We start from the raw sequence: 27,843 nt of genomic DNA, 5'->3' as shown, positions 1-27,843 counted from the left end.
ATTCGTATCTATTCGGTGTTAGCATTTTGGGTTTTACAAAAATCATTTTCGAGTTTCTGTTGTGTAGGACTCCTTGCCAAAACAGCAATGTCAAACTCTTTGTTTAGTCAGTCGTATATTATTAAGTGTGATAACAGAAGTTGCATGACATTGGTTTGAAAAATTTACATCAGCTGCAAATGTAAACAGGAAGTGACCTTTGAACGTAGGGGGAACAGCTGTATTACACGTGTTTGTGGTCAGTGATTGTCAACAATGACAGGAGGAGATCGTCAGTCAGCATTAGTGTATGCAGATTCATTCTGGTTCAAATACACACTTTCAGCGGTTGCTGCAGTTGTAGCAGAAACAGGTGTGTTGCTATATGGTGGCTCTGGTGTCATTTTAAACATTACATCACACATTAGATGATGAAAGGTACAAGTCAATGAGACAGCAAAATAATCCAAGTTCAAGTTCAAAAGCTTTAATTATAGACAAATATTTGTATACAGAAAACATAAACTCTATTGAGCTTTTATATTGTCTCATTACAAACAAAAAATTTAAAACAAGCACCTTTAAAAACAAGCAAGCATACAAGTCAAAACACACAAGTGTTACATAATAAAAGCAAATGAAATCATTACATGAACCATACATATATGATATAAATGACATGCAGAAGTAAATTATGTTATACTATGCAGAAATATTAAAAGTACAGTAAGTAATCATTATTAAAAGCATATAAAGCAGTTTAAAACACATATTAAAGCAGTTATAAAATTGAGAATGGAGAATTGTAGCATATTAAGCAGAAAAGCACTAGAAATTAAACCATTAATTATTTGCAGGCATTGCATTGGCATGAACTACCATTCCAGGTAACAATAAGTTTAGAAAATTGTTTGAAATTGTTTTCTTCTCAAAAACTCTGGGGTAGTTTATTCCAAATTTTTGCAGCTGTGTAGTGAAAAGATTTGATGCAACAAAACAAATAGCCAAAGACATCTATAAGTCAATATACAGTCTTCAACAATATTGCCAAACTCTATATCATCCTGGGTCATTTTAGGCACTTGACACATGGGTTGAGCATAATTGTCATTAGATATAGCACCTTGACTGATGCAGATTCAGATGTGGTTATTGAATTAAATCAAAATTATCAAAATCAAAGATCAGCTACCAACATTAAATTTTTCAAATAAAAAAAAAAAAACAACAGTATTATGAGTAAGATATAACATAGGGAATCCATGACAACTCACCCCCAAAATCATGAAAATAGGACTAACACCCAGATTTTTGAAAGACACATGAAACTTAATGTGGCAGGCTTAAACTAGTTTTTTGAGAGATCTCAACCCTACCGCTTTGAATCTTGATCAGTGGACTGACAAGTTGACAACCATCTTTATTTTGTGAAGAAAAGAGCTGGAGGAGGTTTTTATTGCAATTTTTGGCAATAATAAAAAAAATGCAAACATTTCTGAATTTACAGTAAACCGTTATTGCCATATCATTTTAAACTACACCTCACTGGGAGGTTTTAATTTTCAACTCTTGGTTGAAGGTCGTGACCACCATACCTGGACCCACCATAACAACAGGACAAGCTTGGCCAGTGGGAAAGGCTATAGTCCCCTTCTTTACCCATAGAGGCACTATTGTTCCTGGTGACATGCCAGCTAACCATGTAGAACAAACTCCAAGTCTAGGTTTAAATGTCTTTGTCTTATAGTTAACAACTGCCATAAAAACATGAATTTCAATTTGAATGTCAAACCAAACAGAACAGAACAGTATTTAAATCAGAACAAAATATCCTCTTTTTTAAGATTTTAAAACATAAAAAAAAATTGAAAATATAAAAAATTCAAAAACCACTGAATTGCAGTCTCCTGACTTTTTAACAGGCACATGCAGAATTTGGTGGGGTTAAACATGTTTGTCGGCGTGCCAACCCTCCCTCTCAGGTTTGTTTTTGATGTGATTAAAAAAAGTCTGTCAAAAGTATAATTTAAAGTCGATGTGCAAAATTTACAAATAACATACATGCCTCATGTAGATCTTGACTTACATGTACATCTAGAAATTGGCAATGAGGGTTTGTTGAGAATAAAACTTAACAACAAAAGAGATGATTTCAGCTTCCCAATTGTGAACTTTCCAATTCTATGTAGCAACATTCCAGCAGAGTCTTGATATGGAGTTTATTATATCTCCCAGTTGATACGATATTCCAGAGATTGTTTTTCCTATCATGATTTTCTTGATAGAGGTTTGCTGCTCACAAGATAGTTATTAAACCATGAGTTCCAATTGATGAAGTTGAAATCATCCCTTTGAAAAATTTTACGGACACCATTTTTGGTTGAGTGACTGTTACATTTTGTATCTTAACCAAAATCCAATCATCTTTTCCTCGAATGTGACTTACCGAATTGGACTTATTACCGGGTTTGTACTTACATGAGCAACACAACAGGTGCCACATGTGGATCAGGATCTGCTTACCCTTACGTAGCACCTGACTGGAACCTTCAGTAGGTAGTACCCAAGATTTTGGTGAGGTTTGTGTTGCCTAGTCTTTAGTTTTCTATATTGTGTTTTGTATATTGTTGTTTGTCTTTTGGTCTTTTTTTGTTTTTTGCCATGGCATTGTCAGTCTGTTTTCGACTTATGAGTTTGAATGTCCCTTTTGGTATCTTTCACCTCTCTTGTATATATAAGCTCTAAAGATCTTTTGTATCAACTACATAAAACAATTCAGTACATTTAAGATAAAAGCAATGTGCATTAAATGAGGACAAATCACAAAATACCACAAAAGCAGCATGGTTAACATGATTAGATAAATAAAAGAAAGAAAAAAAAAAACAGTAATGCAGCAAGCAGATAAGCCTGCTATCACTAAATTAAAGCATAAGAAAAACCACTGAAATTCTGCATGCACAACATTGGCATGAGCTGCCATTCCATGTAGAAATTAATTTGGTAAACAGTTTCAAATTTGTCTCTAGTCTGAAATGGTTTTGCAGCTCATTAAATAAATTACAAGCATAATATCTTGAAGACCTTGTAGTTCTAACATACGAGGCATGTATTTAGTCAAAATTATTGTATTTAAGGTGCTCCTGAAATTTTTCAGGACCTCCATAATTTGATTTCAGGGTATTCTAAAATATTTCAGGACTTCCATAATTCAATTCAGGATGTCTTTTAAGGATATCATGAAATCGATTTTAGGATATCCTGAAATTTCAGGAGCCCCTTAAATACAATAATTTTGACTAAACGGGGCCTCCTACTAATATTGTGTATATCTGCTGTTTGATTGTATCTGAAAATGATGTATATATATATTTAATAACTTGGTGTCACAATAGATTATTAATTAAATTTGATCAACACATGCATATATCAGAAATTTGTAAAAAGAAGAAAACAAGCATCAAGACAGCATCAAAGCATCTTAACTCAACAAATATTTTTATATATTACCCTTGTAATCTTGAGCAGGTACAGTAATAATCAGTAAATAAAAAAAGTACTTAATTCTATAAGCCCAGTACTATAGGTAAAAAAACATAAGTACAGACAAATCAATTATATATATATAAAAATTTCACGAATAAACTACAATTACTTTTAGATTGGTGTCTTGTTTTTATTTTACATTGTAGCTGTTTTTTTTATTTTATTTTTTGCTCCATACCTGTTTGGTTAGGCCATTTCCAACTGATTTTTATACGACCGCAAAAAAATTTTGAGGTCGTATATTGGTATGACGTTGGCGTCGTCGTCGTCGTCGTCCGGCGTCGTCGTCCGAATACAAAATGGTTTTCGCACTCTAACTTTAGTTTAAGTGAATGGATCTCTATGAAATTTTACCATAAGGTTTAATACCACAATAGGAAGGTGGGGATTGATTTTGGGGGTTATGGTACCAACAGTTAAGGAATTAGGGGCCAAAAAGGGGCCGAAAATAAGCATTTTTGTAACTTCCAGACATAACTTGTGTGTTAGCATATGGATCTCTTTGACATTGTACCACAAGATTCCATATCACAAAGGGTCAATGCTGGGATTGATTTTGGGGTTAATTGCCTCAAAATTTTAGGAATAAGGGGCCAAAAGGGGGCAAAAAACAAGCATTTTTCTAGTTTCATGACAATAACTTGTGTGTAAGTGTATGGATCTTTCTGAAATTTTACTACAAGGTTCCATTTCACAAAGGGAAAGCTGGAATTGAGTGTTGTGGTAATTGCCCAAAACGTTTAGTAATAAGGGGCCTAAAAAGGGGTTTAAAATAAGCATTTTTTAGTTTCTAGACAAAATAACTTGTGTTCAAGTGTATGGATCTCTCTAAAATTGTATTACAAGGTACCATACCACAAAGGCAAGGCTGTTATTGAGCTTGGTTTGGGGGAAAGGGGGGTGGGGGTGATGAATCATAAGGGGGGCGGGGGTCAAAAAAGGGGTAATTTTTTTGTTTCCTTTTTTTTTTGTTTAAAATTTACATTTTAAGTTAGTTATTTTTTATCACGAAGAGAAAGTAGGAATTGAGTTTTGGGGTTAATTGCTCAAACATTTATGAATAAGGGGCCAAATATTGGTCAAAAATAAGGATTTTTTTAGTTTGCAACAAAAACTTGTGTTCAAGTGTATGGATCTCTGTGAAATTGTATTGCAATGTACCATACCACAAATTGAAGGTTGTGATTGAGGTGGGGGATGATGAATCAAAAGGGGGTTGAAAAAATGTGTGGGAGGTAGGATTTTTTTTTTTCTTTAAAATTTTCCATTTAAAGATGGTTGTTTCAGATTTATATATGAAAGAAAATAATAATGATACGGTTATATATCATGAGGAATTGAAATTTAAAATTATGTATATTGGAAATTTAGGTTACATTGGAAAGTAATAATTGGCTTTGGGGGGGGGGGGGGGGGGTGGTTATTGCTCTAATGTTTAAGGAATAAGGGGAAAAAAGGTTAAATACAAGGGTTTCCATTTTAATAGACAAATAATTGAGTAAAGAACATTATTTAAAAGCAGTGTAAGGTTGGTAATTCAAACTCATTTAAATATCTCATCTACACTGCTTTTAAATTATGTAAATTGGAAATTTGCCAATAACTTTATTGTTAATAAATGCATTGGAAATTTGCCAACAATTTTAGTGTAATAAACTTCATTGGAAATTTGCCAATATAAAATTTTGCTGATGAAGGTTTTTTGTTTACCTTTAGCCTTGACTATGAAGTCATTTTCTATTTTTATAGCCTTATGATGTAGTTGAATTATTTAATACTTTTATGATGTGTGTTAATGGGGTTTTATCATGTTTATGGTTGCAAGTTTATTGTTTTAGTATAATAAACTCCATTTAAAATTTGCCAATAAAAAAAATTTTTGTTTATTTTTAGCTATGATTATGATGTCATTTTCTATTTTACTTTTATGGTTGCAAAGAAATTTTTATTTTTAGATATTACTGTTAAATGATGCTGATTAAGGTTTTTGCTATGTTTAGCCATGACTATGATGTCATTTTCTATTTTAATATCTGTTATGATGTATTTAAATGGGCTTTTATGGTTACAAAGGAATTTTATTTTTAGATTTACTATAAAATGTTGCTGATGCTGATTAAGGATTTTGTTTATTTTTAGCCATGACTATGATGTCATTTTCTATTTTAATACCTTATGATGTAATTTCCATTTTTAGATATTACTGTTAAATGATGCTGATTAAGGGTTTTTTGCTATGTTTAGCCATGACTATGATGTCATTTTCTATTTTAATATCTTTATGATGTATTTAAATGGGCTTTTATGGTTACAAAGGAATTTTATTTTTAGATATTACTTTAAATGTTGCTGATTAAGGATTTTTGTTTATTTTTAGCCATGACTATGATGTCACTTTCTATTTTAATACCTTTATGATGTATTTAAATGGGCTCCCATGTATTTAGATTTTTGATTATTTATACATGTTACCAAATTGGTCCACATTGAACAAAAACGGTCCAAATTTCAACTTTATTACATTACATCAAACATTGAATTCTACATATTCTTTGATATATTGAAATTAACAAACAATTTAGTTTATGGATATTCCACCATAATAGGTAAATTAAATTTTTTCCAGTTCTTACACCACATTCATCCTGTGTCAGAAACCTATGCTGTGTCAAATATTTAATGACAATCCAAAGTCATAGCTGTATCAAGCTTGAATTTTGTGTCCATACTTGCCCCAACTGTTCAGGGTTCGACCTCTGCGGTCGTATCAAGCTGCGCCCCAGCGAAGCATTTTATTAAAGTTTTTTCTTATGTTATGCTGTTACACCACTGTCCAAGGTTAGGTGGAGAATTGAGCGCTCACAAACATGTTTAACACTGTCATATTCTTAATGTGTATGTCCCAAGTCAGGAGCCTGTAATAGGTGGTTGCCGTTGGTGGATGTCTATCAAATCAATTTTGTATTGTATTGTCTGAATCAGGCTGTTGGTTTTCATTGTTTGAATAGACCACTTTCGAGTTATGTCCTTCACCTGAAAAGTTTGTCAATTATGTGCGCCTTTATGATGTCATTTACCAGATAGAGTGGAAAACCTGTATCCCTGCACTATTAAAGTTCATCAAGTGTCTATGTAATCATTATTATGCAGGATAAACTAGAAATAATGTTTATTTCGTAGGGTACTTAATGACAATTTCCTAATGACAGAAGTGCTGATTATCAATTATAAGAATTTAATTTGCCTAATAATTCGTTTAAAATATAGCATCATATTTTTCTCAACCGCTCACTCTACATGGGAAGGACGTGATGATGCCCCTATATGCATGAATGATGTTCACTAAAACAAAACTTTTTGACTGAAATGCAACGAACTCGAAAGTGGTCTATTGTTTTCACATTTTGTAATGTCAGAGCCTTTTATAGTTGACTATAGGATATGGGTTTTGCTCATTGTTGAAGCTGTACAGTAGCCATTAAATGCTTCCATCCACATCATTTGGACTCTGTAGTATAGTTTCATCCTGCACTGTAACAATGCAACTTGAGTAGATAACCTATAATAATGTGTTCAGAAAACCTTGAACCTACAAGATTTAGTCACAGATTAAAGGGTCAATTACTAAATAAGTATAAACATTTTGTTGGAGTCTTCACAGAAAACATATAGTATTGGAATTAGTTAGAGGATAAGGAGCAGAATTGACTACATAATAAAAGAATTTGAGTATGTATTTTGATTTTAATAGATAAATTATTCTTTTCTACAGTGACATATCCATTAGATCTAACAAAAACCAGATTAATGATTCAGGGTGAGAAAAATGTGGAAGGAAACAGTATTACAGTCCAGAAGAGGGGAATGGTCAGCACAGTGATTGGTATAGGTAATTGGACCTATCACAGGCTTTGGTGGCACATTTTTACTGTAAACTATCAGTTTATTATGCCCCAGCCGTAGCGGAGGAGGCATTAAGTTTTACCCTTGTCCGTCTGTACGTACGTACGTCTCAAAATTGGTTTCTGTTCTCTAACTTTAGTTTGCCTCTACCAAATGTTATGGCCATTTAGTTTTACCCTTGTCCATCTGTATGTAGGTACATACGTCCGTACGTACGTCCGTACATCTCAAAATTGGTTTCCGTTCTCTAACTTAAGTTTGCCTCAACCAAATATTATGAAACTTATACACAATGCTTATTACCACAAAACACAGATCAAGTTTGAATTTTGGTGGCATCACTTTTACCGTTCCAGAGTTATGCCCCTTTACAAATGGAAAACTTCCTGAAATATTTGTTTCTGTTCTCTAACTTTAGTTTGCCTCAACCAAATGTTATGAAACTTATGCAAAATGCTTATTACCACAAAACTCAGATCTGTCATATTTTCTTCAAAAGCAAAAAAATGCATTTTACCCCTTTGTTCCATTTTAGCCATAGTGGCTATGTTTCTTGACGCACAAGGAAATAAAATACAAAATTTATACTAGGTACTCTGAAACTCATTTACCCCAAGTTGGCTGAAATTGATTCAGCAGTTTCAAAGGAGAATATTTTTTAAAGTAAGCAAACTACATGTCGGTAGATGAACAAATTGTGAAAAATTGTCTTTAAAGGACAATAATTCCTTAAGGGGTCAATTGACAATTTTTGTCATAGAAACTTATTTGTAGATCTTACTTTGCTGAACATTTTTGCTCTTTACAGTTTATCTTTATCTATAATTATATTCAAGATAATAACCGAAAACTGCAAAATTTCCTTAAAATCATCAATTCAGGGGCAATAACCTAAAAATCAGATACCCAATTTGGCTGATAATTTCAGGGCAGGTAGACCTTGACCTAATGAATACTTTAACTTCTTGTCTGATTTGCTCTAAATGCTTTAGTTTTTGAGATATGAGTCAAAAACTGCATTTCACCCTATGTTCTATTTTTAGCGCGGCCATGTTTTCTGAGGCATCAGAAAATATAACACAAACTTTATTCTAGATAACCTAAGAATCATTCAGATTAAGTTTGGTTTAATAGTTTCAGAGGAGAAGATTTTTTTAAAGTTAGAAAACATGATAAACAAATTGTGTAAAATTGTCCTTAGAGGGCACTAACTCATTAAGGAGTCAATTGATAATTTTGGTCATATAAACTTATTTGTAGATCTTACTTTGCTGAACATTTTTGTCGAGCCTTCGACTTTTGTTGAAAAAGCGAGACATAGCGATCCTACATTCCGTCGGCGTCGTCGTCCACAAATATTCACTCTGTGGTTAAGGTTTTTGAAATTTTAATAACTTTCTTAAACTATCCTGGATTTGTACCAAATTTGGAAAGAAGCTTGTTTATGATCATAAGATAGTATCCAGAAGTACATTTTGTAAAAAAAAAATTCCATTTTTTCCGTATTTTACTTATAAATGGACTTAGTTTTTCTGCCAGTTAACATTACATTCACTCTGTGGTTAAAGTTTTTAAAATTTTAACAACTTTCTCAAACTATCCTGGATTTGTACCACACTTGAACAGAAGCTTGTTTATGATTAAAAGCTAGTATCTAGAAGGAAATTTTGTTCCATTTTTTCCGTATTTTACTTATAAATGGACTTAGTTTTTCTTCCAGATCAAGTACAAATTTGGGTACATCACTTTTACAGTTTTTGAGTTATATCCCTTGATGACGTTATATGCAAGCGGGGGCATCATCTGTGTCCCATGGACACATTCCCCATTTATTAGTTATGTAATTGTACTAGAACTGAGTTGTAACTTGCTTAAGCAAAGTTGACTTTTACAATAGAGACGACTTTCAAATTCATGCACTTTCCCAAAAATATCCCAAGTCACAATGCTTATGTTATTTCGTCATGGTAAGAATCTATTGTTGGATGACGTTATTTAGGTCGATTGACCTCGGGTCAACCAGTGTAACTCATTCATAAAAAACAACTCAAGATTGCCCGTTTAGTAGACATTCCAACTAAAATTTTAAGTTTCCCAATGGCCAATAAAACAACAGGAAAAGATGTTTAAGTGCTTCTTCTCAGATGTCACACTTCTTTTCATTTGTTTGTCATATTTAATAAATATTCTGTTCATACTTACATTAATATTTGTGTATAATTGGAGGTAACTCTTTTTCATTTATTAGATTTTTTGAATACTCTAGTTGTTATTTACCATCATGAGTTTGTTTCACAGAAACTAATGAATTGGACAATATATTTTTTCCTGAGCTTTCCTGGTCTTAGAATTCACATATCACTTTGCTTTTTTTATTTTATAAAGCAATTTGTTTTTAGTACTTGTTTCAAACTTGTACCAGACTAAGGGATATAACTTAAACTGCAAAAATATCTGTATTTTTTTCATAAAACATCTGTGCCATTTTTCTGACAGATTTATGCTATATTATTCTTTTTAAGGTATGATTAACAACATTATAAAACACATGAAATGTTACCATTATTTATGCATTGAAATGATGAGAAAGATTCAATGATTTCATGCAAACAAATGAAGTAAATATAAAAATAAGAAGATGTGGTATATTTGCCAATGAGACAACTCTCCACAAGAGACCAAATAATACAGAAATTAACAACTATAGGTCACAACAATGAGCAAAACCCATACCGCATGAAGTAAGCATACATGCACACATGCATTTTTCTTAAATTGTTCCAGTACATGTTTTAACAATCTTATACTTATTTCAATGGTGTACAAATGTATATAATTATTATAAAATAGTTCCACAATGCATACATTTCACCTTCAACACTAGGATGTACTAAAATAGTCTTTGGCGTTTTCATACCTATGGCACTCTTCAGATTACAATACAATGGTAACAGTTTTTAACAACATAGGAATGGTAACATTTCATGAGGTTAAAATCAATAAAGAGTGCATCATATATACAAAAATGTTAAATGATGCTGTTAAGTTAAGGAACAAATACTTCAGAAAAATATATTTTGCAAGTCTTTAAATTGTCTGTTATACACATTACAAGTGATGTTGCCCCTATGTTTTTCATTATAAGTCAAGTTGATATACCTGTATATATTTCCAGTAAGAGAAGAAGGTGCTACCAAGATATTTCAAGGTCTCACTCCAGCTCTGTACAGACATATTGGTAAGAAGTTTTCCCATATAAAAGTTTAAATTTAAAAAAAAATGCTTCACAGAATTAAGGATCAGTGACTTAGAATATTTTATGAAAATTGTATTTGAGCTGATTTTTGGTGCATTTGTGTATGATAATGACTTGACAGATTGAGTTTGTGTTTCGTTCTTGTTGACACTATTATAATAGAAAATATTATGAAGCTGTACTTGTACGGACTATTTTAGTAGTGCCTTTGTATCTGAAGCTTGTTCTTAGTACATTTGTGTATAATGATGACTTACAGATAGAGTTCATATTTTCTTCTGGTCGATTAAACTTTTCACAATTCGGCTAAAGAAGAGGGCACTCCTTTTGTCCTAACACATGAAAGTTTCATCTGTCTGCAGTAACTTTTTAACCATTGAATGGATTAAAAAAACTTTTAATTGGTTAAATTTGATGACTTTGTGTCTGTCCGTATGATCATCTCATTTTAGGTTGAAGTTTTGATTTAATTATTTAATCAAGTCATCACATTTACTTGAAATTCAATATGATGAGAATGTTTTGATAAATATGCTAAATTAGGTATTTAACCTAAATTTCACAGTTCACTGAACATTTAAAAGAGCTAATGCAAGCAGGGCATTGTTTCCTATGGACACATATTCTTATATAATGCATATTCTCTTACAGTTGTGACCTGTTATCTATTTTTCACATGAAGTGATATTTTTCATATCACTCTGCACTGATACGAAAAAAGGCATTAATTTGATTGGGTCATCCAGCACCATGAAACAATATTGCGACATTTCCTAATAATTGTATATCATTTGATGTCTTTCAAAGGTCAAAACGATGTACATTTCCTCCATGGCAACGGAGATATGTGATTTCTTCAATGATATACAAAACACTCACAATTTTCACCTGAAACTATTATTTTTGTCAAATTTTATTATATTCTGAAGCATACAAAAGTTTTAAAATGTCTGATGTTAAAGTTTGATGCTGAAACAGGACATATGACATCATAGTGGTATATGCAAAATACTAGATCAACCAATCACAGACTTTTCTATTTAATAACACAATGAGAGTGTTGACAATGAGAGAAATAGGTTTAACAACTGGTGAGACTTGTATCATAGCTTCATGTCAACTCTCGTTATTTAATTAATTATAATGAAATTAAATAACTCTAGTTGATTTCAAGCAATATCTAATTCTCACTCGCTATGAAACCTATATTTATTAGCTGTATAAACAGTAGATTAAGCGTATGAGTGTATTATATTGAGACAGGTGTGTAAAGCGCTTGTATAGTTATATTAGAAACAGTGTCCAAGATAAAACAAGACAACTTTTGGGCAGTTACAAGATGTTATAAATATAAGTTGAAAATGTACAATTGCAAGAATAATTTGAACTTTCTAGTTGAATCAATGTTTTTCCACATACAGTGTACACAGGATGTCGAATGTCTATTTATGAAATCATCAGGGAAAAAGTTCTAAAGAGAAATCCAGATGGCAGCTTTCCCATATGGTATGTATTTGAGTTTAACAATTAATATTTCTAAAAATAGATTTAATGTTGTCTCAGTAAACTTGTCTATTCTTAAAAACCCTATTCCTTAAAAGATACTATCGATTTTTATATTGTACCACTAGAAGTTTTTGATTTGAAAGTGATGTTGGGAAGAAAAACATTCTGTTTAAAATGCAGATAACGTGATTAGAGTTCATCATGTTCATGTGTCATTTAAAGTCATCATTCCCAAGTTATATAGAATAAATATTGCCTGGTTTGTTTTGCCATTTGAAAATATATTTAAATAGGAAATCATCATTAGGTGGTCTTACAGCAGGTGCTATGGGTCAATTCATTGCTAGTCCGGCAGATCTAGTCAAAGTACAGATGCAAATGGAAGGTCGACGAAGGTTAGAAGGTAAACCTCCAAGGTGAGCCAATTTTATTGTCATATTTACAGTTTTGAGTGTTGATTATTTAAATCAATAATAACTATGGTTTAAAAATGAATATTAAAGTTAAGAAATAGCTCTTTCATGTCTTGCTCTCTGCTCATTTTAACATGGGTAGGCATGTTATATTTCTATAAGATGTTACTCAATTTTCAGAGTAAAGAATACAGCTCAGGCGTTTCGAAAGATAATAACAGAGGAAGGCTTTAGAGGCCTCTATAGAGGTGTTGTGCCAAATGTACAGAGAGCAGCATTAGTTAATATGGGAGGTAAATAGGAAGAAGCGTTTATTTTAATGATTTTTTTAAATGTATTTGTATAAGGGAAGATCTAAGTTTTATATTCCCAAGGATTTTATTTTGTAAGCTTGTTGTGTTGTATCATGTTGATCAGGAGTTGTTGCCCTAAGTATAAGATCCCCTTACTGAGGTTGATAGGGAATGAAGAATTTAGTCCATTTATTGGTTTGTTTGATACATGTAGTTGGAAAATATGCAAAATAAACTGTTCCCAGAACAATGTATAAAACTTCAATAGCACCTTTCTCAAATGATTTTCCCATCAGTACAAACAATATTTATTATTGCATCACTGGTATAAAATGTTCAATTCCCTACATCACAAAACTTGATTTGTAATAGGGTTTTTGTTGATGGATTTAACCAAATCATATTATTTGCTCAATAGCTCCACATTGATACAAGCATCACATGTCTAACAATGTACATATGGTGCAATATAAAATCTTTATATTTTCCAGAATTTGGTATAACTTGAGAAAAACTTATTATATATGGTTAAATAACTCAATCAATCTAAACCTAAGTGCTATTTTATTTGGATTAAGTATTTTAAAGAAGGATATAAAACAGGTTATTCATTGAAATGTATATTTGGTATCACTACTACTTTTTCAGATCTAGCAACATATGATACAGTGAAACAGAGAATTTTACGGAATACCTCTCTAAAGGATAACTGGGTGACACATACAATATCAAGGTAAAATGAAGGTTTTCTTTCTGAAACAACAAAGTTTCCTAATTGGCTGGCATATGTGGCAGCAATAATGGATGGCCTTTTGTAAAAAAAAATCATTTTGTTCTTTAAATCAGGTTAAAAAAGATTTTATGTTTGAGGGATTTTGATCAAATATGACATTTACATTTATGTCCATATCTTAAAAATCTAGGATAATAAATTAGTCTTATTTCAATTTGATAATTCTCTTCAACAGCAGAAATTTCCACAGAACATAATCTCTTTAGCTTTTTGACAAGATATTTAGGATTTGTAAATGTTTCTTTTTTCTTATGTTAAATAGTTAAGGAAATGGTAGAAATTAGTTGGCATAACAACAAGCTGCACCAACAACACTTAACACTTTCTTGTTTTTCATCAACCCACCTCACAAAAACGTGATAAACATAATTTTAAATGGTCTTACCTCTACAGTAAATCTTTTTTAAAGTACTGTTATTATGTGATTTTGTGGAATAAATTTCAGTGCCTGCTCAGGATTAGTTGCAGCTACCCTTGGAACACCAGCTGATGTAGTCAAAACTAGAATTATGAATCAACCAACAGAAAATGGAAGGTAAATATGGTCTTGAATACAGTTCATTTTGTTTTAGTGCACCCTTTCAAGTTAATCTGTTGTTTAAAATGTTTTGTCATGAAAACATGCATTATTGTGTGTTTAATTTATTGTATAATACTTTTTAGTTTTTTGTTAACTCTGCCAAGAATTGAGAAGATTAAGTACTCTTCTTTGTCCTTATAACCATCCGTATTTTGGTTGAATTATATGTTTAAGTATTTATAAAAAAACAATTGCTGGCATATCATTGATCTTTTACCACTATAATCCTCTTATATAGTGCAATATTGATAACATTTAAGTCACTTAACCTACATTAATGATACATTTTTTAGTTTTGGTCTATTTTTCAGGAACCATATGCTAGTTTATCAAATATATTACAGTTTTAATTTTCATTAAACATAGCAATTCATATCTATAACAATATAATAATATTGAACACCATAACTTACATTTCACTCTTGGCAAACCAAAATTAAGTTTTGCATTCAATTCCATTTCCCAGAAATATTAATATATTTCAACGCTACAGATTTTACACAATGAATTGTGGACCTGTCAATTAGGATAGATCAAACTTAAAATCATGTATTTAAAGTGGAAATTGCTATAATTTATCAAATCAAATTTCAGGCTTCACAGAGACACAAAGTATTAAGCTTGTTAATCTTATCACATATAAAATGAAATGATAGAATTTACAAATGAAATATATTGAAGCTAATTGCAAACCACATTTAATGAATTTTTTATATGTCTGTATCCTTTTTTATTTCCAGAGGTACTTTATATAAAGGTACATTGGATTGTTTGGTTAAGACAGTCAGACAGGAAGGTTTCTTTGCTTTATATAAAGGATTTTTGCCTATATGGGCAAGAATGGTAAGTTGACTGACTATTTCCATACCTGAATTTAACTCAACTCAATTTCCTGTTTATTTAGTAATATCTAATGCAGCTGTGACTATTTATTTTTCTATATCTTATAAATCAGTTTTGGCTTTTTTATTTTCATTGCATGCTTGGAATAGTTGGGGGCATTTTGTTTTCCAGTCTATGCCACGTCCATCTGTTTGTCTATAAGTCTGTATACTCCTCAATCTGTCTGTCCTGAATCATTTTTGTCCCCCGTACGACGCATTGCAGGGAACATAAAAATACCGGGTGTAAGTCTGTCTGTCTGTCTGCCCATCCGACTTGTTAGCGCTCTCACATGTACAATTCTTGCCAGATTTTTATAAAACTTATATCATAGATTACATTAATTATATTGAAAATTGCATGGTTAGCGCTCTCATTTGTACATTTCTTGCCAGATTTTTATTAAACTTATATTTTAGGTTTATATCAACTAAGTCTTAGAAGAGTTCGAAAATCAGTGCTGATCAATTATTTTTAAAAGAGTTATGCTCCTTGGTAGCATTAATTATATTGAAAATTGCATTGTTAGCGCTCTCATTTGTACAATTCTTGCCAGATTTTTATGAAACTTATATGTTTATATCAACTGTTTCAATGTCTCGGATGAGTTTGAAAATCAGTGCCGATCAGTTATTTTTAAAAGAGTTATGCCTCTTGGAAACATTAATTATATTGAAAATTGGATCGTTAGTGCTCTCATTTGTACAATTTTTCTAAGACTTTAATGAAATTAATATTATAGGTTTATATCAGCAATGTCTCGGACAAGTTTGAAAATCAGTGCCGATCAATTGTTTTTAAAAGAGTTATGCCCCTTGGAAATATTTGATGATATGAAAAATTGCTTTGTTAGCGCTCTCACATATACAATTATTGCCAGATTTTTTAAAAACTTATATCATAGGTTTATCTAATATAAAATTCATCATATTAGCAATGTCTCAGGCAAGTTCGAAAATAAGTGCTGATCAAATATTTTTAACGTGTTATGTGAAACCACACAACAGAATTTCATGAAACTTTGTAGATAATAAGGACATACTATGTAGATGTGCATATCAACAGGAAATTATAATTCAATTTTTTTTCTAGGAGTTATGCCCCTTTAAACTTATTGGCCTCAATATATTACTGCAACAGTTTGTCATCGCAACTCCTCTGAAACCACACAACAGAATTTCATTAAAACTTTGTAGATAATAAGGACATACTATGTAAATGTGCATATCGCCAGGAAATTATGATTCAATTTTTTTTCTAGGAGTTATGCCCCTTTGAACTTATTGGCCTCAATATACTACTGCAACAGTTTGTCATCGCAACTCCTCTGAAACCACACAACAGAATTTCATGAAACTTTGTAGATAATAAGGACATACTATGTAGATGTGCATATCGAAAGAAAATTATGATTCAGTATTTTTTCTTGGAGTTATGCCCCTTTGAACTTATTGGCCTCAATATACTACTGCAACAGTTTCTCATCACAACTCCTCTGAAACCACACAACAGAATTTCATGAAACTTTGTTGTTAATGAGGACATAATATGTTAATGTGCATATCCACAAGAAAATTTTTATCAGTTGACTTTTGTAGAGTTATGAGTCTTTGAACTTAGGAATCTGGTGAGATTTTGTTTGTCCAGTGACTATGTTGGGGGCTTGGGGTATGTGAGTGTGCTCACAAAGGTTCTTTAATTTTTACTTAAATTTTCTTCACTGTAATTTTGGCTATTATCTTTATATCTATATAGAAAGAGGGAAATTGTAACTGAAAAAAAATATCAGCAAAACATGATCTACTTATAAGTTAAGATTGCTGAAATTGTCAGTTGTTCTAACAGGTGTTTTTGCACTTGAGAGACGTTTTTTACCAATATTATTTTGTGTCAACTATAATATACCTGTATAGAGAGAAACTGCTTATGGCAAAAATGAGTAGCAGTATAAGATCTACTATCGAGACAACATGGTCCAAATTGTCAGTTGCCTCATTATAGGAGTTATTATCCTTGAAAGAAGAATTTTGATCATAATTTTTACGTAACTATAGTAGATGAAGAGAAACTGTAAGAAGCAAAAATGAACAGCCAGACAAAATCTACCATTCAGTCAACATGGCCAAAATCGTCTGTTGACTCCTTAAATGAGTTATTGCCCTTGAAAGTCAGTTTTTTACATTTTTGTAGTTTTTTGCAAAAAGTTAAGTAGATTAAAAGAAACTATATATAGCAGGACAAGATCAGCTATAAGGTCAACATGGCCTAAATTGTCAGGTGACTCCTTATAGGAGTTATTGCCCTTGAATCACAATTTTGAACCATATCGTGTTTAAGTAGATTGAGAGAAACTTTAAAAAGCTGAAATAGTCAGCTGGACACTAGCTACAAATCAGTCAACCAGCCTGAAATCACCAGTCCACTACTTATAAGAGTTATTGCCTTCTAAAGATAATGCTACATTATTTTGTGTGTTTTTTTCTAGGAACTATTTGAATTATTTTCATTGCATTGCAGCTTTTTTATGCAAATTTAACAGGTGACTGATACAGGCTCTTTGTTACCTCTAGTTCATTGATCCAAGTAAAAATAAAATAGATATGTAGTTTTTATCTTACAAATGCATTTTTTTGCCATGATTGTGTTGATCTCTTTTCATCTTTTGAGGTTTGATTCTACCTTTGGTATCTTCCTCCTCTCTAAATTTATTAGAAGCACTTGGTAAGTGCTGTCCTCTCCAGTACATATAGTATTATGGATGTTTATCAAAATATTGTTTCCTATTTTTTCTACAAACTGGAAAAAACATACCTTTGTGACTATAGTTTTATGAGGAATGTTGTATCAATTTGTTTTTGTGGGTCTTTTAAAGCATTTGAAAAGTAATTTATTTGAAATAAAGTCTATTGGAAGAAAAATGGTGGTAAAATACATTGGTGTTTTAGTTGTCAGCTATGATAACCTTGCCTGATACTCTTTAGTTCTGGACTAATATTGGTTCTTTCAGTACTTCATTTATATGTAAAAACTCACAAATTCCATGGCTTAGTGCTCAAATTCAAAAATATATATTTGAAATTAGAATAGGAAAAAGATACCAAAAGGACATTCAAACTCATAAGTCGAAAATAAACTGACAAAGCCATGGCTAGAAAAGAAAAAGACCAACAGAAAGAAAAAAAAGTACACAAAACACAACATAGAAAACTAAAGACTGAGCAACAGGAACCCCACAAAAAATAAAGGTTGAGTATTGGATTTTTAATATTGATTTTTCTTTCAGGCTCCATGGTCATTAACATTCTGGATATCTTTTGAAGAAATCAGGAAACTATGTGGTGCATCATCATTCTAATCTCAGTGTAGTCATATATGCAAATCAAAAATATTAAAAGAGTATTAATGAACACATGAAACATGAGGTTAATTTTTTATTTTCATGAATTCAAGATGTGTTCTTCATACCTTGAGCAGATTTTGAATATTTTATAGCTGATATATACACTTGTTACATAAATAAATACAAATTCAGAAATTATTGTGTGCATTTATTATTATGATTTTTGAAGAATGGACAAAAATGTGAAATAAGTTATTGCCATTTTAGGAAAAGCTGCATGCATACAGATACATATATCAGATATCAGAATGCAAATTCTTATTATTGCAATACTCACCAAGTTGCATTATTCATATCAATAAAAACCTCACAAAAATTTCTGAATTTGCAGTATATGAAAATATTTTTTAAAAGAATTACTAGATTTTAGGTTTAAGAAAATTTTGTCAAAGCCTAAGATTATGTTTTCCAATAGATAACTTTGTTCAGATGTTCATTTACAGTCATTTAGTTTTATTATTTTCTCACCAGTTTATTGAGATCAATTACATTGAATAGGAATTATATTAAGACGGTCCTTTCAATAATAAAATAGAAAATGATTTAATTATTGAAAAGAAAGTCTTTAAAAGTATAACAAAAATACTGAACTCCAAGGTAAATTCAAAAAGGGGGAAGTCCATAAAAACAAAAATCAAACATTAGAATTTATCAACCAACGGAATGAATGGAAAACAACTGTCATATTCCTGACTGGAAAATTGTGGGTTAAATCTGCTTTTATTGCTAGCTAAACCTCCCATTTGTATGACAGTTGTATATACTTACATGTTATACATTATTATACTACATAACATGTGATACAATATTTCTCCAATCATGATGGGTATACATTTTAAAGATCTATAATTGGGATTTGCTATAATACAAAGGATTCACTATTAGAATCTGACACTCTTTTTAGATGAACTTTTCATTTATTTTATGACATAAGAAAGGCTCACTTTCATATAAAATTTCAAATGACATATTGTAAATTAGATGTGTCATGTAATTTTCTAGCTCCTAGGTCAGTAATTCCACCAAAAGTCCATCAGCAGGATGGAAAAGCAAAATGTAGAAAAATTACCACTAGATCTGCATGCATTACAAAAAGAAGGTTATGACCAGTGCAATTTTTAAGAATTTTTAAGACTTAAGTATGTAATTGTGCCGAAAGTTTTGTCAAAGTGAAAGAAATGCATAAGTTATCTTACAGTCATCATTATGCACAAATGTGCCAAAATAAAACCAATATCTGTAGGCATCATCCAAAAAGGTCAGGACAACTGATTGATTGTCAAACGAATGATTGTGTAACAATGCATTGCCCCACACCGTTAGTGGGGGAGGGGGGAGAAATAAAATGGAGGAGAAATTTATTTAATTTATTTAATGTCATATTTGTATAACCAATGGGCACTTCGAACATGCTGACCATCAGTTTCATTTGTCCAAAAAAAAAATAGCATGATCCCAAAAAATTCACAACTCAGCACACAATTATAGAAATAGAAATATACATATTATTTTCAATAGATTTAAATTTGTATTTTTTTGGTGAATTGATATACTTTAATAACTTTGCATTAAAAAAAGCTTAACATGATTCAATTGCTATCATGTAAAGCACAAATAAACAGTTATATGGATTTTCTTCTCATATTCTGATTTGAAAATTATATTGTAAACTATTTTTTTGTATTTCAAAGGATTGATATTTCTTGAAATAGCATATTTCATATCTATTTCCATCAATTATATAATTTAATTTTTTTTTAATATTTAATTATATTTATTTACCCTCAGAAATGTTTGTAAAATGTTTAAGCAGATAGTTGTTATAAGTCTCAAAAACTAATATAATAATTGACCTCATTAAATACCTTAAATTTAAAAAAAACTTTGATAAACAGCTCACTGTTATTTAAACAGTTATTATTGATCAGTAGCTACATGTCCCCTTCCTTCTTAATTAATATTAGCATATTAAATCACTTCAATCCTTTCATGGTAGGGTGATTAGCTGCATGATTCAATTTCCCACCATTTTCATATATTTCGAATAGCAAAAATACATACCTAATTATATTTTTGACAAAAAATATACCTATAGCTATCATGATCATGCTATTTCATGGGGAAAATAGATTTAAAAATATATGATGTATTTACGACTGTGGTTTTAATAGCATCTGTGGAAAAATGGACATCTGATTAGTTTCAGATACTTATGAATCAGTTAGCAACCTTGTCATATATTTCATTTCTCCTCAATTACTTAACCTTGCCATATATCATGATGTTTGAAATAGTGACCTATTCTAGCGGCTTATCCCTACCACACATCACTTAGTAATTAAGTAATCATATCTCATGTGTTACCAAAAGCTATTTTTGAAATAAACAGTTAATCCTATTTTGACATTGTTTTCTTTACAATGAATCAGTAGCAGTCACAGCTGGTTATTCAGGTTATGCAATCATAGAGACTTTAATGTTTGGAGTGGAACAATAGGGTTATAACTCCAAAGAAAGAAAGAATTGACTTTTGGTTTTCATTGATATGACAGTCAACCACTTCAAGTTATTTTAGAATAAAAACATATTCTTATTTGTATTGATATTATGTACGGCCTGTTTTGAAAATTTTAGTAACAAAAAAGTAGGTTGGAAATAATGGTTGTAGAATTACAATGTTAAACAACCTGCTGTGATATGACATTTATTCATTATTATCAAGTGTTTTTAAAAATTTACCCTTCATTACTGGTTTTCTGAGACCCTTCATTACTAGTGTCCTGATACTCTTCATTATTAGTCTATCGATACCCTTCATGATTAGTTATCAGCTGATTCCTGATAACCTTCATGATTAGATACTTCATACACTTCATTATTAGTCTATAGATACCCTTCATGATTAGTTATCAGCTGTTTCCTGTTTCCTGATAATCTTCCTGATTAGTTTCATGATATCCTTTATTATTAATAGTCAATTGATGACATTCATGATTAGTTATCAGCTGTTTCCTGATAACCTTCATGATTAGTTATCAGCTGTTTCCTGATAACCTTCATGATTAGTTTCCTGATACACTTTATTATTAGTCTAATGATAGCCTTCATGATTATCATGATTAGTTTCCTTATACACTTTATTTTTAGTCTATTGATACCTTCATGATTAGTTATCAGCTGTTTCCTGATTACCTTCATGATTAGTTTCCTGATACACTTTATTATTAGTCTATTGATACCCTTCATGATTAGTTATCAGCTGTTTCCTGATTACCTTCATGATTAGTTTCCTGATACACTTTATTATTAGTCTATTGATACCCTTCATGATTAGTTATCAGCTGTTTCCTGATAACCTTCATTATTAGTTTTCTGATACCATTTATTATTAGTTTCCTGGGTTTTAAAGTATATTTTTTGGTCAAGTTGAAAATAAACTCATCAAAGATACAAGACTTATAATTTTTTACGCTAGACGCATGTTTCGTCTACAAAAAACTCACCAGTGACGCTTGAATAAAAAAAAGTTAAAAAGCCAAATAATTTACGAAGTTGAAGTTATTTTAGTTGTCCATTGAAAGTTTAATTGATGGTATGGTGATTACAATATGCAGAAACATTTCTGCTTTCCATGCTTTCTTTCATTATAGAAGACTTTCATTGGCGATCATACCACATCTTTTTTATATTTGAAATCTAATGTGTCATTAACAAATTTATAAAGATCTATAGGGGGTCTGATTTTTCTAGGGTAGAGATTTTGAATGGTTATAAGTGTTTTATATGTAATTTACAATGTCCTGTAAACCTTATGCATCATGGAAATGTTAATAATCTTGATGAAAATAATTTTCGGGTTCCAGTGTTGGATTTATGCAAGCAATTGTGAAATGTTACATTTAAGTTATTTGAACTTGACTTTATTACTAACTCTTTGCATTATGCCATTGGACACTACAGTTGCTTACATCCATGTCATTTTGACCCTGGTTGGTAGTTGTCTCATTGGCAATCATACCACATCTACTTAGTTTTGTATATAATGGGCATATATACAATTTTAATTTAACATCTTTTTGGCATGTGTCATTATAGTTGATGTAATTTTATACTCAGGTCAAATAAGTTTTAAGCATTAAAAATATAGGATATTTTTGTATATATTTTGTGTTTGCATTATTATAGTTATACATTTATTATTAACAGTATATTTTATTTATAGACGACCAAAACTTTTTATTTTTATTTCTAGCAACTAACTAACAGGAGATTAATTTAAACTTTTTAATAAGATATTTAACCTTATATATCAATAAGAATTTAAATAAATTCTACCAAAATGTTGCTTCATCACAACACAATCATTCTGTAAACAAAGCCCGTTGATGGCGGGAACATACAAAAAAAATCGACATCTTAATGTACACTTCAATTAAGTTTATGGCCTGATATGAGATACTGGTAAATTTAAAATTTTCAAAGATACATTTTTATTAAATTGAATATTAATACTGTGTTTGAAGTGTTGCTAATGGTATTTGCATTTTTGATGGTTGCAGATTTACTGGCAAAACATAGTGGATCATTCCTTCTCTAAAGTATTACAAAGGAAGTAATCCCAGATATTTTGTCTTATTTATTAGTTTAACAGTAAACAAGTTTTTGGTGTGTGAAAAAGAATTTCTTTGGAAACAATAAACTTGTAGCCCTGGCATCTTACTAGTGTGGGAAATCTCATTAGTTGTGTCATATTCACAAATTAGCATGGAAATGAATAATAGATTTCTATCTAATATTGAATTAAACAATGAAATAGGTGAGTGGAATATTACCAATGTTTTTAAACTCTTATAGGTTTAAATTTTCTTAACTAGCTTTGATTTGGTAAATTGATATAACCATGGATTGAAAGAAGTACATGTTTGAAGTCATTATACATTTTTTCCCGTTTGATAAAATTGTTAATAAAATTATACATTTTACTCTACGAAATTGGGAACATAACAGGCCAGTTTTCTTAATACTTTTATGAAAACTATTTTTTTCTTTAATAAATTTCGTTAAACAATAAATATTCCATATTAGCCAAATGAAATTTTGATCTTTCACTATACCATAGGGTTATTATGACTTATATTTATTGTTTATGTTTTACATGTTGGTCCATATAATTATCATAGCAAAGTTTTTTTTTACAATGATATTTCTAAACACAAATGTTGAAAATATGCAAAGGTTTGAATAGCTTGTTCACAGTTTTTTAAGGTTGAGAATTCTTTTCTTACAGATACTCCATGTCTTGATTTAAAACACTATATCTCTTCTTTTCCATTTTGTTATCTAGTTTTCTTTCTTTTTTTTTGGATGTGTGCTGCATGTTGGTTTTATTTTACTGATTTTTTTTCTTTGTTATTTCTTCAATTCGATTTTAATTTGTCTTTTCTTGAAATCATGATTTTATGTTATGTGAATTGTACTATGTATATGTACTAAACATGTTATTATTAAATGATGGTGTGGTTTGTCACTCTAGGATTATAAATCCATTTTTTTGAATTTGATGTTTTCTGTGAATGAGGCCTATAAACTTGCGCAGTTTCAGAAAACCCAGTGTTTATATATCAAGTCTGAATTTAATAGTCTTGTTTCAAGACGCATACATGAGTGAAAGTTCAATGTTTTCAGCAACGTAAATATGATCGATTCTTCAACATACTGAAGACTACTTATTTAAATCATTTTCTTTAGGAGGCGTAAACAAATGTGGTGTTTGTCTGTTATTGACCTATAACTGCTTAAGTTTTGGAAAAAAGGTTTGATATTTTGCCAGATAAATGTTTAAAAATGTGTTAAAAGGTATTAATTGACTAAATAATTTTTTGTTGTTTACTTAATCATTCTTATACTAACTTAAAAGTAAAAAAGAGTCTGTTCTATGGATTATAACATTATAAAAACCCAGTGTAAATCGGTATACAAAAAATGATTCGCACTGTTTCCCCTAAAATGGTTAAGACCTTTTTGGCAGGCATTGACAATGTTTTGGTTGAAAATATTTCTGCAAATTATTTTGATTATTATCATATGAAAGTTTGGAATTAAGTGTCTCACGATAATTTTGCTAATTTGATTTCATTAACACTTACAAAAAGACTTTGTTGATAGGCATTTCTTAGAAGCACCAATTTGGAAGATTATTGTTTTGTTATATTTTCTTTTTGCGGTCCAAAGAAGTTGTTACTGTTAAGCATATTACGTCATGCTTTCCTGCATGTTCAGAGCACAAATTCAGACTGTTCTTGGTAAAAAGCACCAACATGAAAACAATCTGGCTACTACTCCGTAAACTCGTACAAACAAAAGTTCAAAACTTAATTTATTTCTTTTTTTTTACGGTATTATATACACCCAGATATATACTATTATTTTTGACCCCGAATTATATAAATTAGACTATTTTGTTATTGACAAATCGGCAGGCATACACAAGTTAAAAAGGTTGAAGAAAAATAACAAATTTAATTAAGTACAATTTTGCCAAACAAGAGGAGAAGAAAAATATCTAATTTAGTTAAGTACACTTTTTTGCCAAACAACTTGAAGAGGATGAAGAAAAGGTTGAAGAGGAATATCGAATTTTATTAAGTAAAATTTTTAAGTTGATGATAAAAGGGTTGAAGAAAAATAACGAATTTAGTTATGTACAATTTTTGTAACAGAAGAGGATGTCTTCGGTACTAAAAATATGGACAATATTTAACTTTGGGTGCTAACAAGTAGAAAAGTTTATGACAACTTCTTTTGTTTGGAAAAAAGTGAATATGTGTCAGTGGTTTCAATAAACTCAACAATGTCCAATACCGAGTGAAAACATTGTTCACGCGAATCACCAATTCTAACCGTCTTCTCATTCCATTGATCAAACGTTGTATTTGTAGTTGTGGTAGTTTTTGCAATTCCTGGTGCAAAGCTTGAGATAAATCATCTACATTCTGAACAAGCGGTACTCTCGCACGACCATGACAACCAATAATGTCCCAGATAGGCTCAATCGATGATTTATCTCCAGCTTTGAACCAGAAATAGCAAAGACTACTACAACATGGATTCAACGTTTGAACCAAAGGATGAGATTGTAGTAAGCATGGGTGATTCTTCAAGTGTACATGTACTAATATATTATACATGCGTTTTTAGGGTGTTTATTTCATAATTACAAAAAAGTGATGTAGAAATTCTTTGAGCATTAACTTGTTATAAATAAATATTATTGAACGGTAATACATAAAGGTAATATTGGATATTATTGGTGCATTTTAACTGGCTATCACATTTTTGGGTTTGAGCGTGCCTGATGAAGGTAAATCATGAGATGTGCTTCCAAATGTATTATGTGTTAGTTTCATTTAAATTTGTGTAATGGTATAGTAAAAACTAAAGGTCATATTGGATATATTTGGTGCATTAAGAATTGTATAACTTGTTTTCTTAATAATTCTGTTACTACTATTTACCATAAGAATGCTGGAAAAAGTTATAAAGCTTATTATAATTACATTTTTATGTTTAGTTTAACTTTTGTTTGGTTTTTATTAACTCATTTCAAGTAAAAAAAGTAACCTTACAGGTAAATGTATCCTAGCAATTTTGATACGTACCTTTACCTATTTTATTGAAAAAATCTTTTTGTAGGTTGTCACACATTTATGAATAAATTATTTATTTTCTGAGTTATGTGTTCAGTATTTTATTCTTGTTCATGTTATATGGATATGTGATATGTTAGGTACTAGAAGATTTTCTGCCTAAATATAAGAAACATCTCCATACGCCACTTTCAAATTTAAAGTGATTACGTGCGCTCGTGATGAAACAAAATCAACTTATTAGTGCCCTGATTGGATAATTCAAATAGACACAGCACACCACGATTGGCTAATGTCTTACTAGCAGAAATACCAACGTAATGAATCAGTAAAATCTGCAGAAACTTGGAACAACTACATCTGATAAAAATACGGATATCCCGAACAAACACAAGAGATAAAATTATACATACAGAAAATGATAATGCAACAAGAACAAGTCCCCCTGTATTAATACTGCAATTGCATAAAATGAACACATTTATCCAAGTTTACTATTGACAGACCCCCGTTTTCCATTTGACCCCTTTGCCTGGTAAAAAGTGTCCTATGTACTTGTGACAACTAACTAGAATGATGTGATACAGACCAAGTGTGCAGCTGTTATAGTCATAACTCTTATGGTGCTTTCACGTGGTTTGAAGCAAGATCAGATCCTTAACAGCCACTACATGAAACATGTTAAAAACATACTTTTACCACAAAGATCTGCTGAAAAATACATAATACAGGTTTAAAAGAGATAGCCACCGATTGATTAATCTTTGCATCGTATATAGACATTTAATAATGAAATAATGATTTGTTCATTTTGAACAAATCGTCTTTGAAACAAACCAAAGGAAGTAAAAAATTGGTTGTTAACGTTGAAGGGCAGTAGCAAAGGACTTCATAACATGTTGCCTGAAATGTCCAAATATGTTTTATATGCATCACTTTTCCAGTCACCTTGAGTCGGTAATAATTCTGGAACCCCACATTGAAAAGCAAAAGAGGCTCCACCTCTGCAAAAACTGTTCTGAATACTGTGACGGATCAATACCAGTACCATTCAAAGAAGCTTTCATCCTAGCAAGAAATTCAGAATATGGATAAGGGGAACAATCTGTTTACCTCGGCCTTAACCTAATTGCAGGACAGGAATGAAAGACAATCGGGAATAGCTTAAAACTCAACATCAGAATCTGAGCTGGGAAAAGTAGAGAATTTCTTACAGCAGGGAGAGGTACTTCCAAGGATCTTTCAGAAAACTGGATGGGTTTGGTCTTTTGTGTTTCATAAATCAATGGTGGCAAACATTTGAACAAAATACTTGGGGTAAATGTTGATTTGGTCTGTCTTACACCTTCTACCTTTCGGCACATTCAGTACATATATATGGGGCGGGGTATATTTGCCTCCAAATGCTAAATTCCACAATGGACAAATAAGTTTCAGGTGGAATTGTATTGAAGGCGGTTTGATACATTTGCAATATACCTAACTTAAAAAGAGGAACTAAAGACTGAGCAACACAAATCCTAAAAAACTGGGGAGATTCTAGGTGCTCCGGAAGGTGTAACAGATCATAACCCACAAGTAGCACCCGTTGTGTTGCTAATGGTATGAACAAGTTCGTTAAGAAGTCTCATTCGCTGATTTCACAG

At 31.0% G+C, this 27,843-nt stretch overlaps 1 protein-coding gene and 1 long non-coding RNA gene across 2 annotated transcripts in view; both read left to right on the top strand.

Moving 5' to 3' along the window:
* Positions 1–27,843, top strand: part of LOC127708771 (uncharacterized) — a 154,349-nt gene that overhangs the window by 21,619 nt on the left and 104,887 nt on the right. The gene's annotated exons all lie outside the window — the stretch shown is intronic.
* Positions 44–18,689, top strand: LOC127708713 (mitochondrial uncoupling protein 4-like). The gene is made up of 10 exons (XM_052213832.1): positions 44–352; positions 7,298–7,414; positions 10,604–10,666; positions 12,106–12,190; positions 12,484–12,606; positions 12,784–12,896; positions 13,545–13,629; positions 14,135–14,224; positions 15,010–15,112; positions 18,435–18,689. The coding sequence occupies exons 1-10, from the start codon at positions 256–258 to the stop codon at positions 18,504–18,506; spliced, it is 948 nt and encodes a 315-aa protein (XP_052069792.1). The 5' UTR covers positions 44–255; the 3' UTR covers positions 18,507–18,689.

The sequence above is a fragment of the Mytilus californianus genome, unplaced genomic scaffold (genome assembly GCF_021869535.1).
Source record: "Mytilus californianus isolate M0D057914Y unplaced genomic scaffold, xbMytCali1.0.p SCAF_7, whole genome shotgun sequence".
NCBI lineage: Eukaryota > Metazoa > Mollusca > Bivalvia > Mytilida > Mytilidae > Mytilus > Mytilus californianus.
The sequence above is the reverse complement of the archived record's forward strand: the minus strand, read 5'-3'. Positions and strand labels throughout refer to the sequence as shown.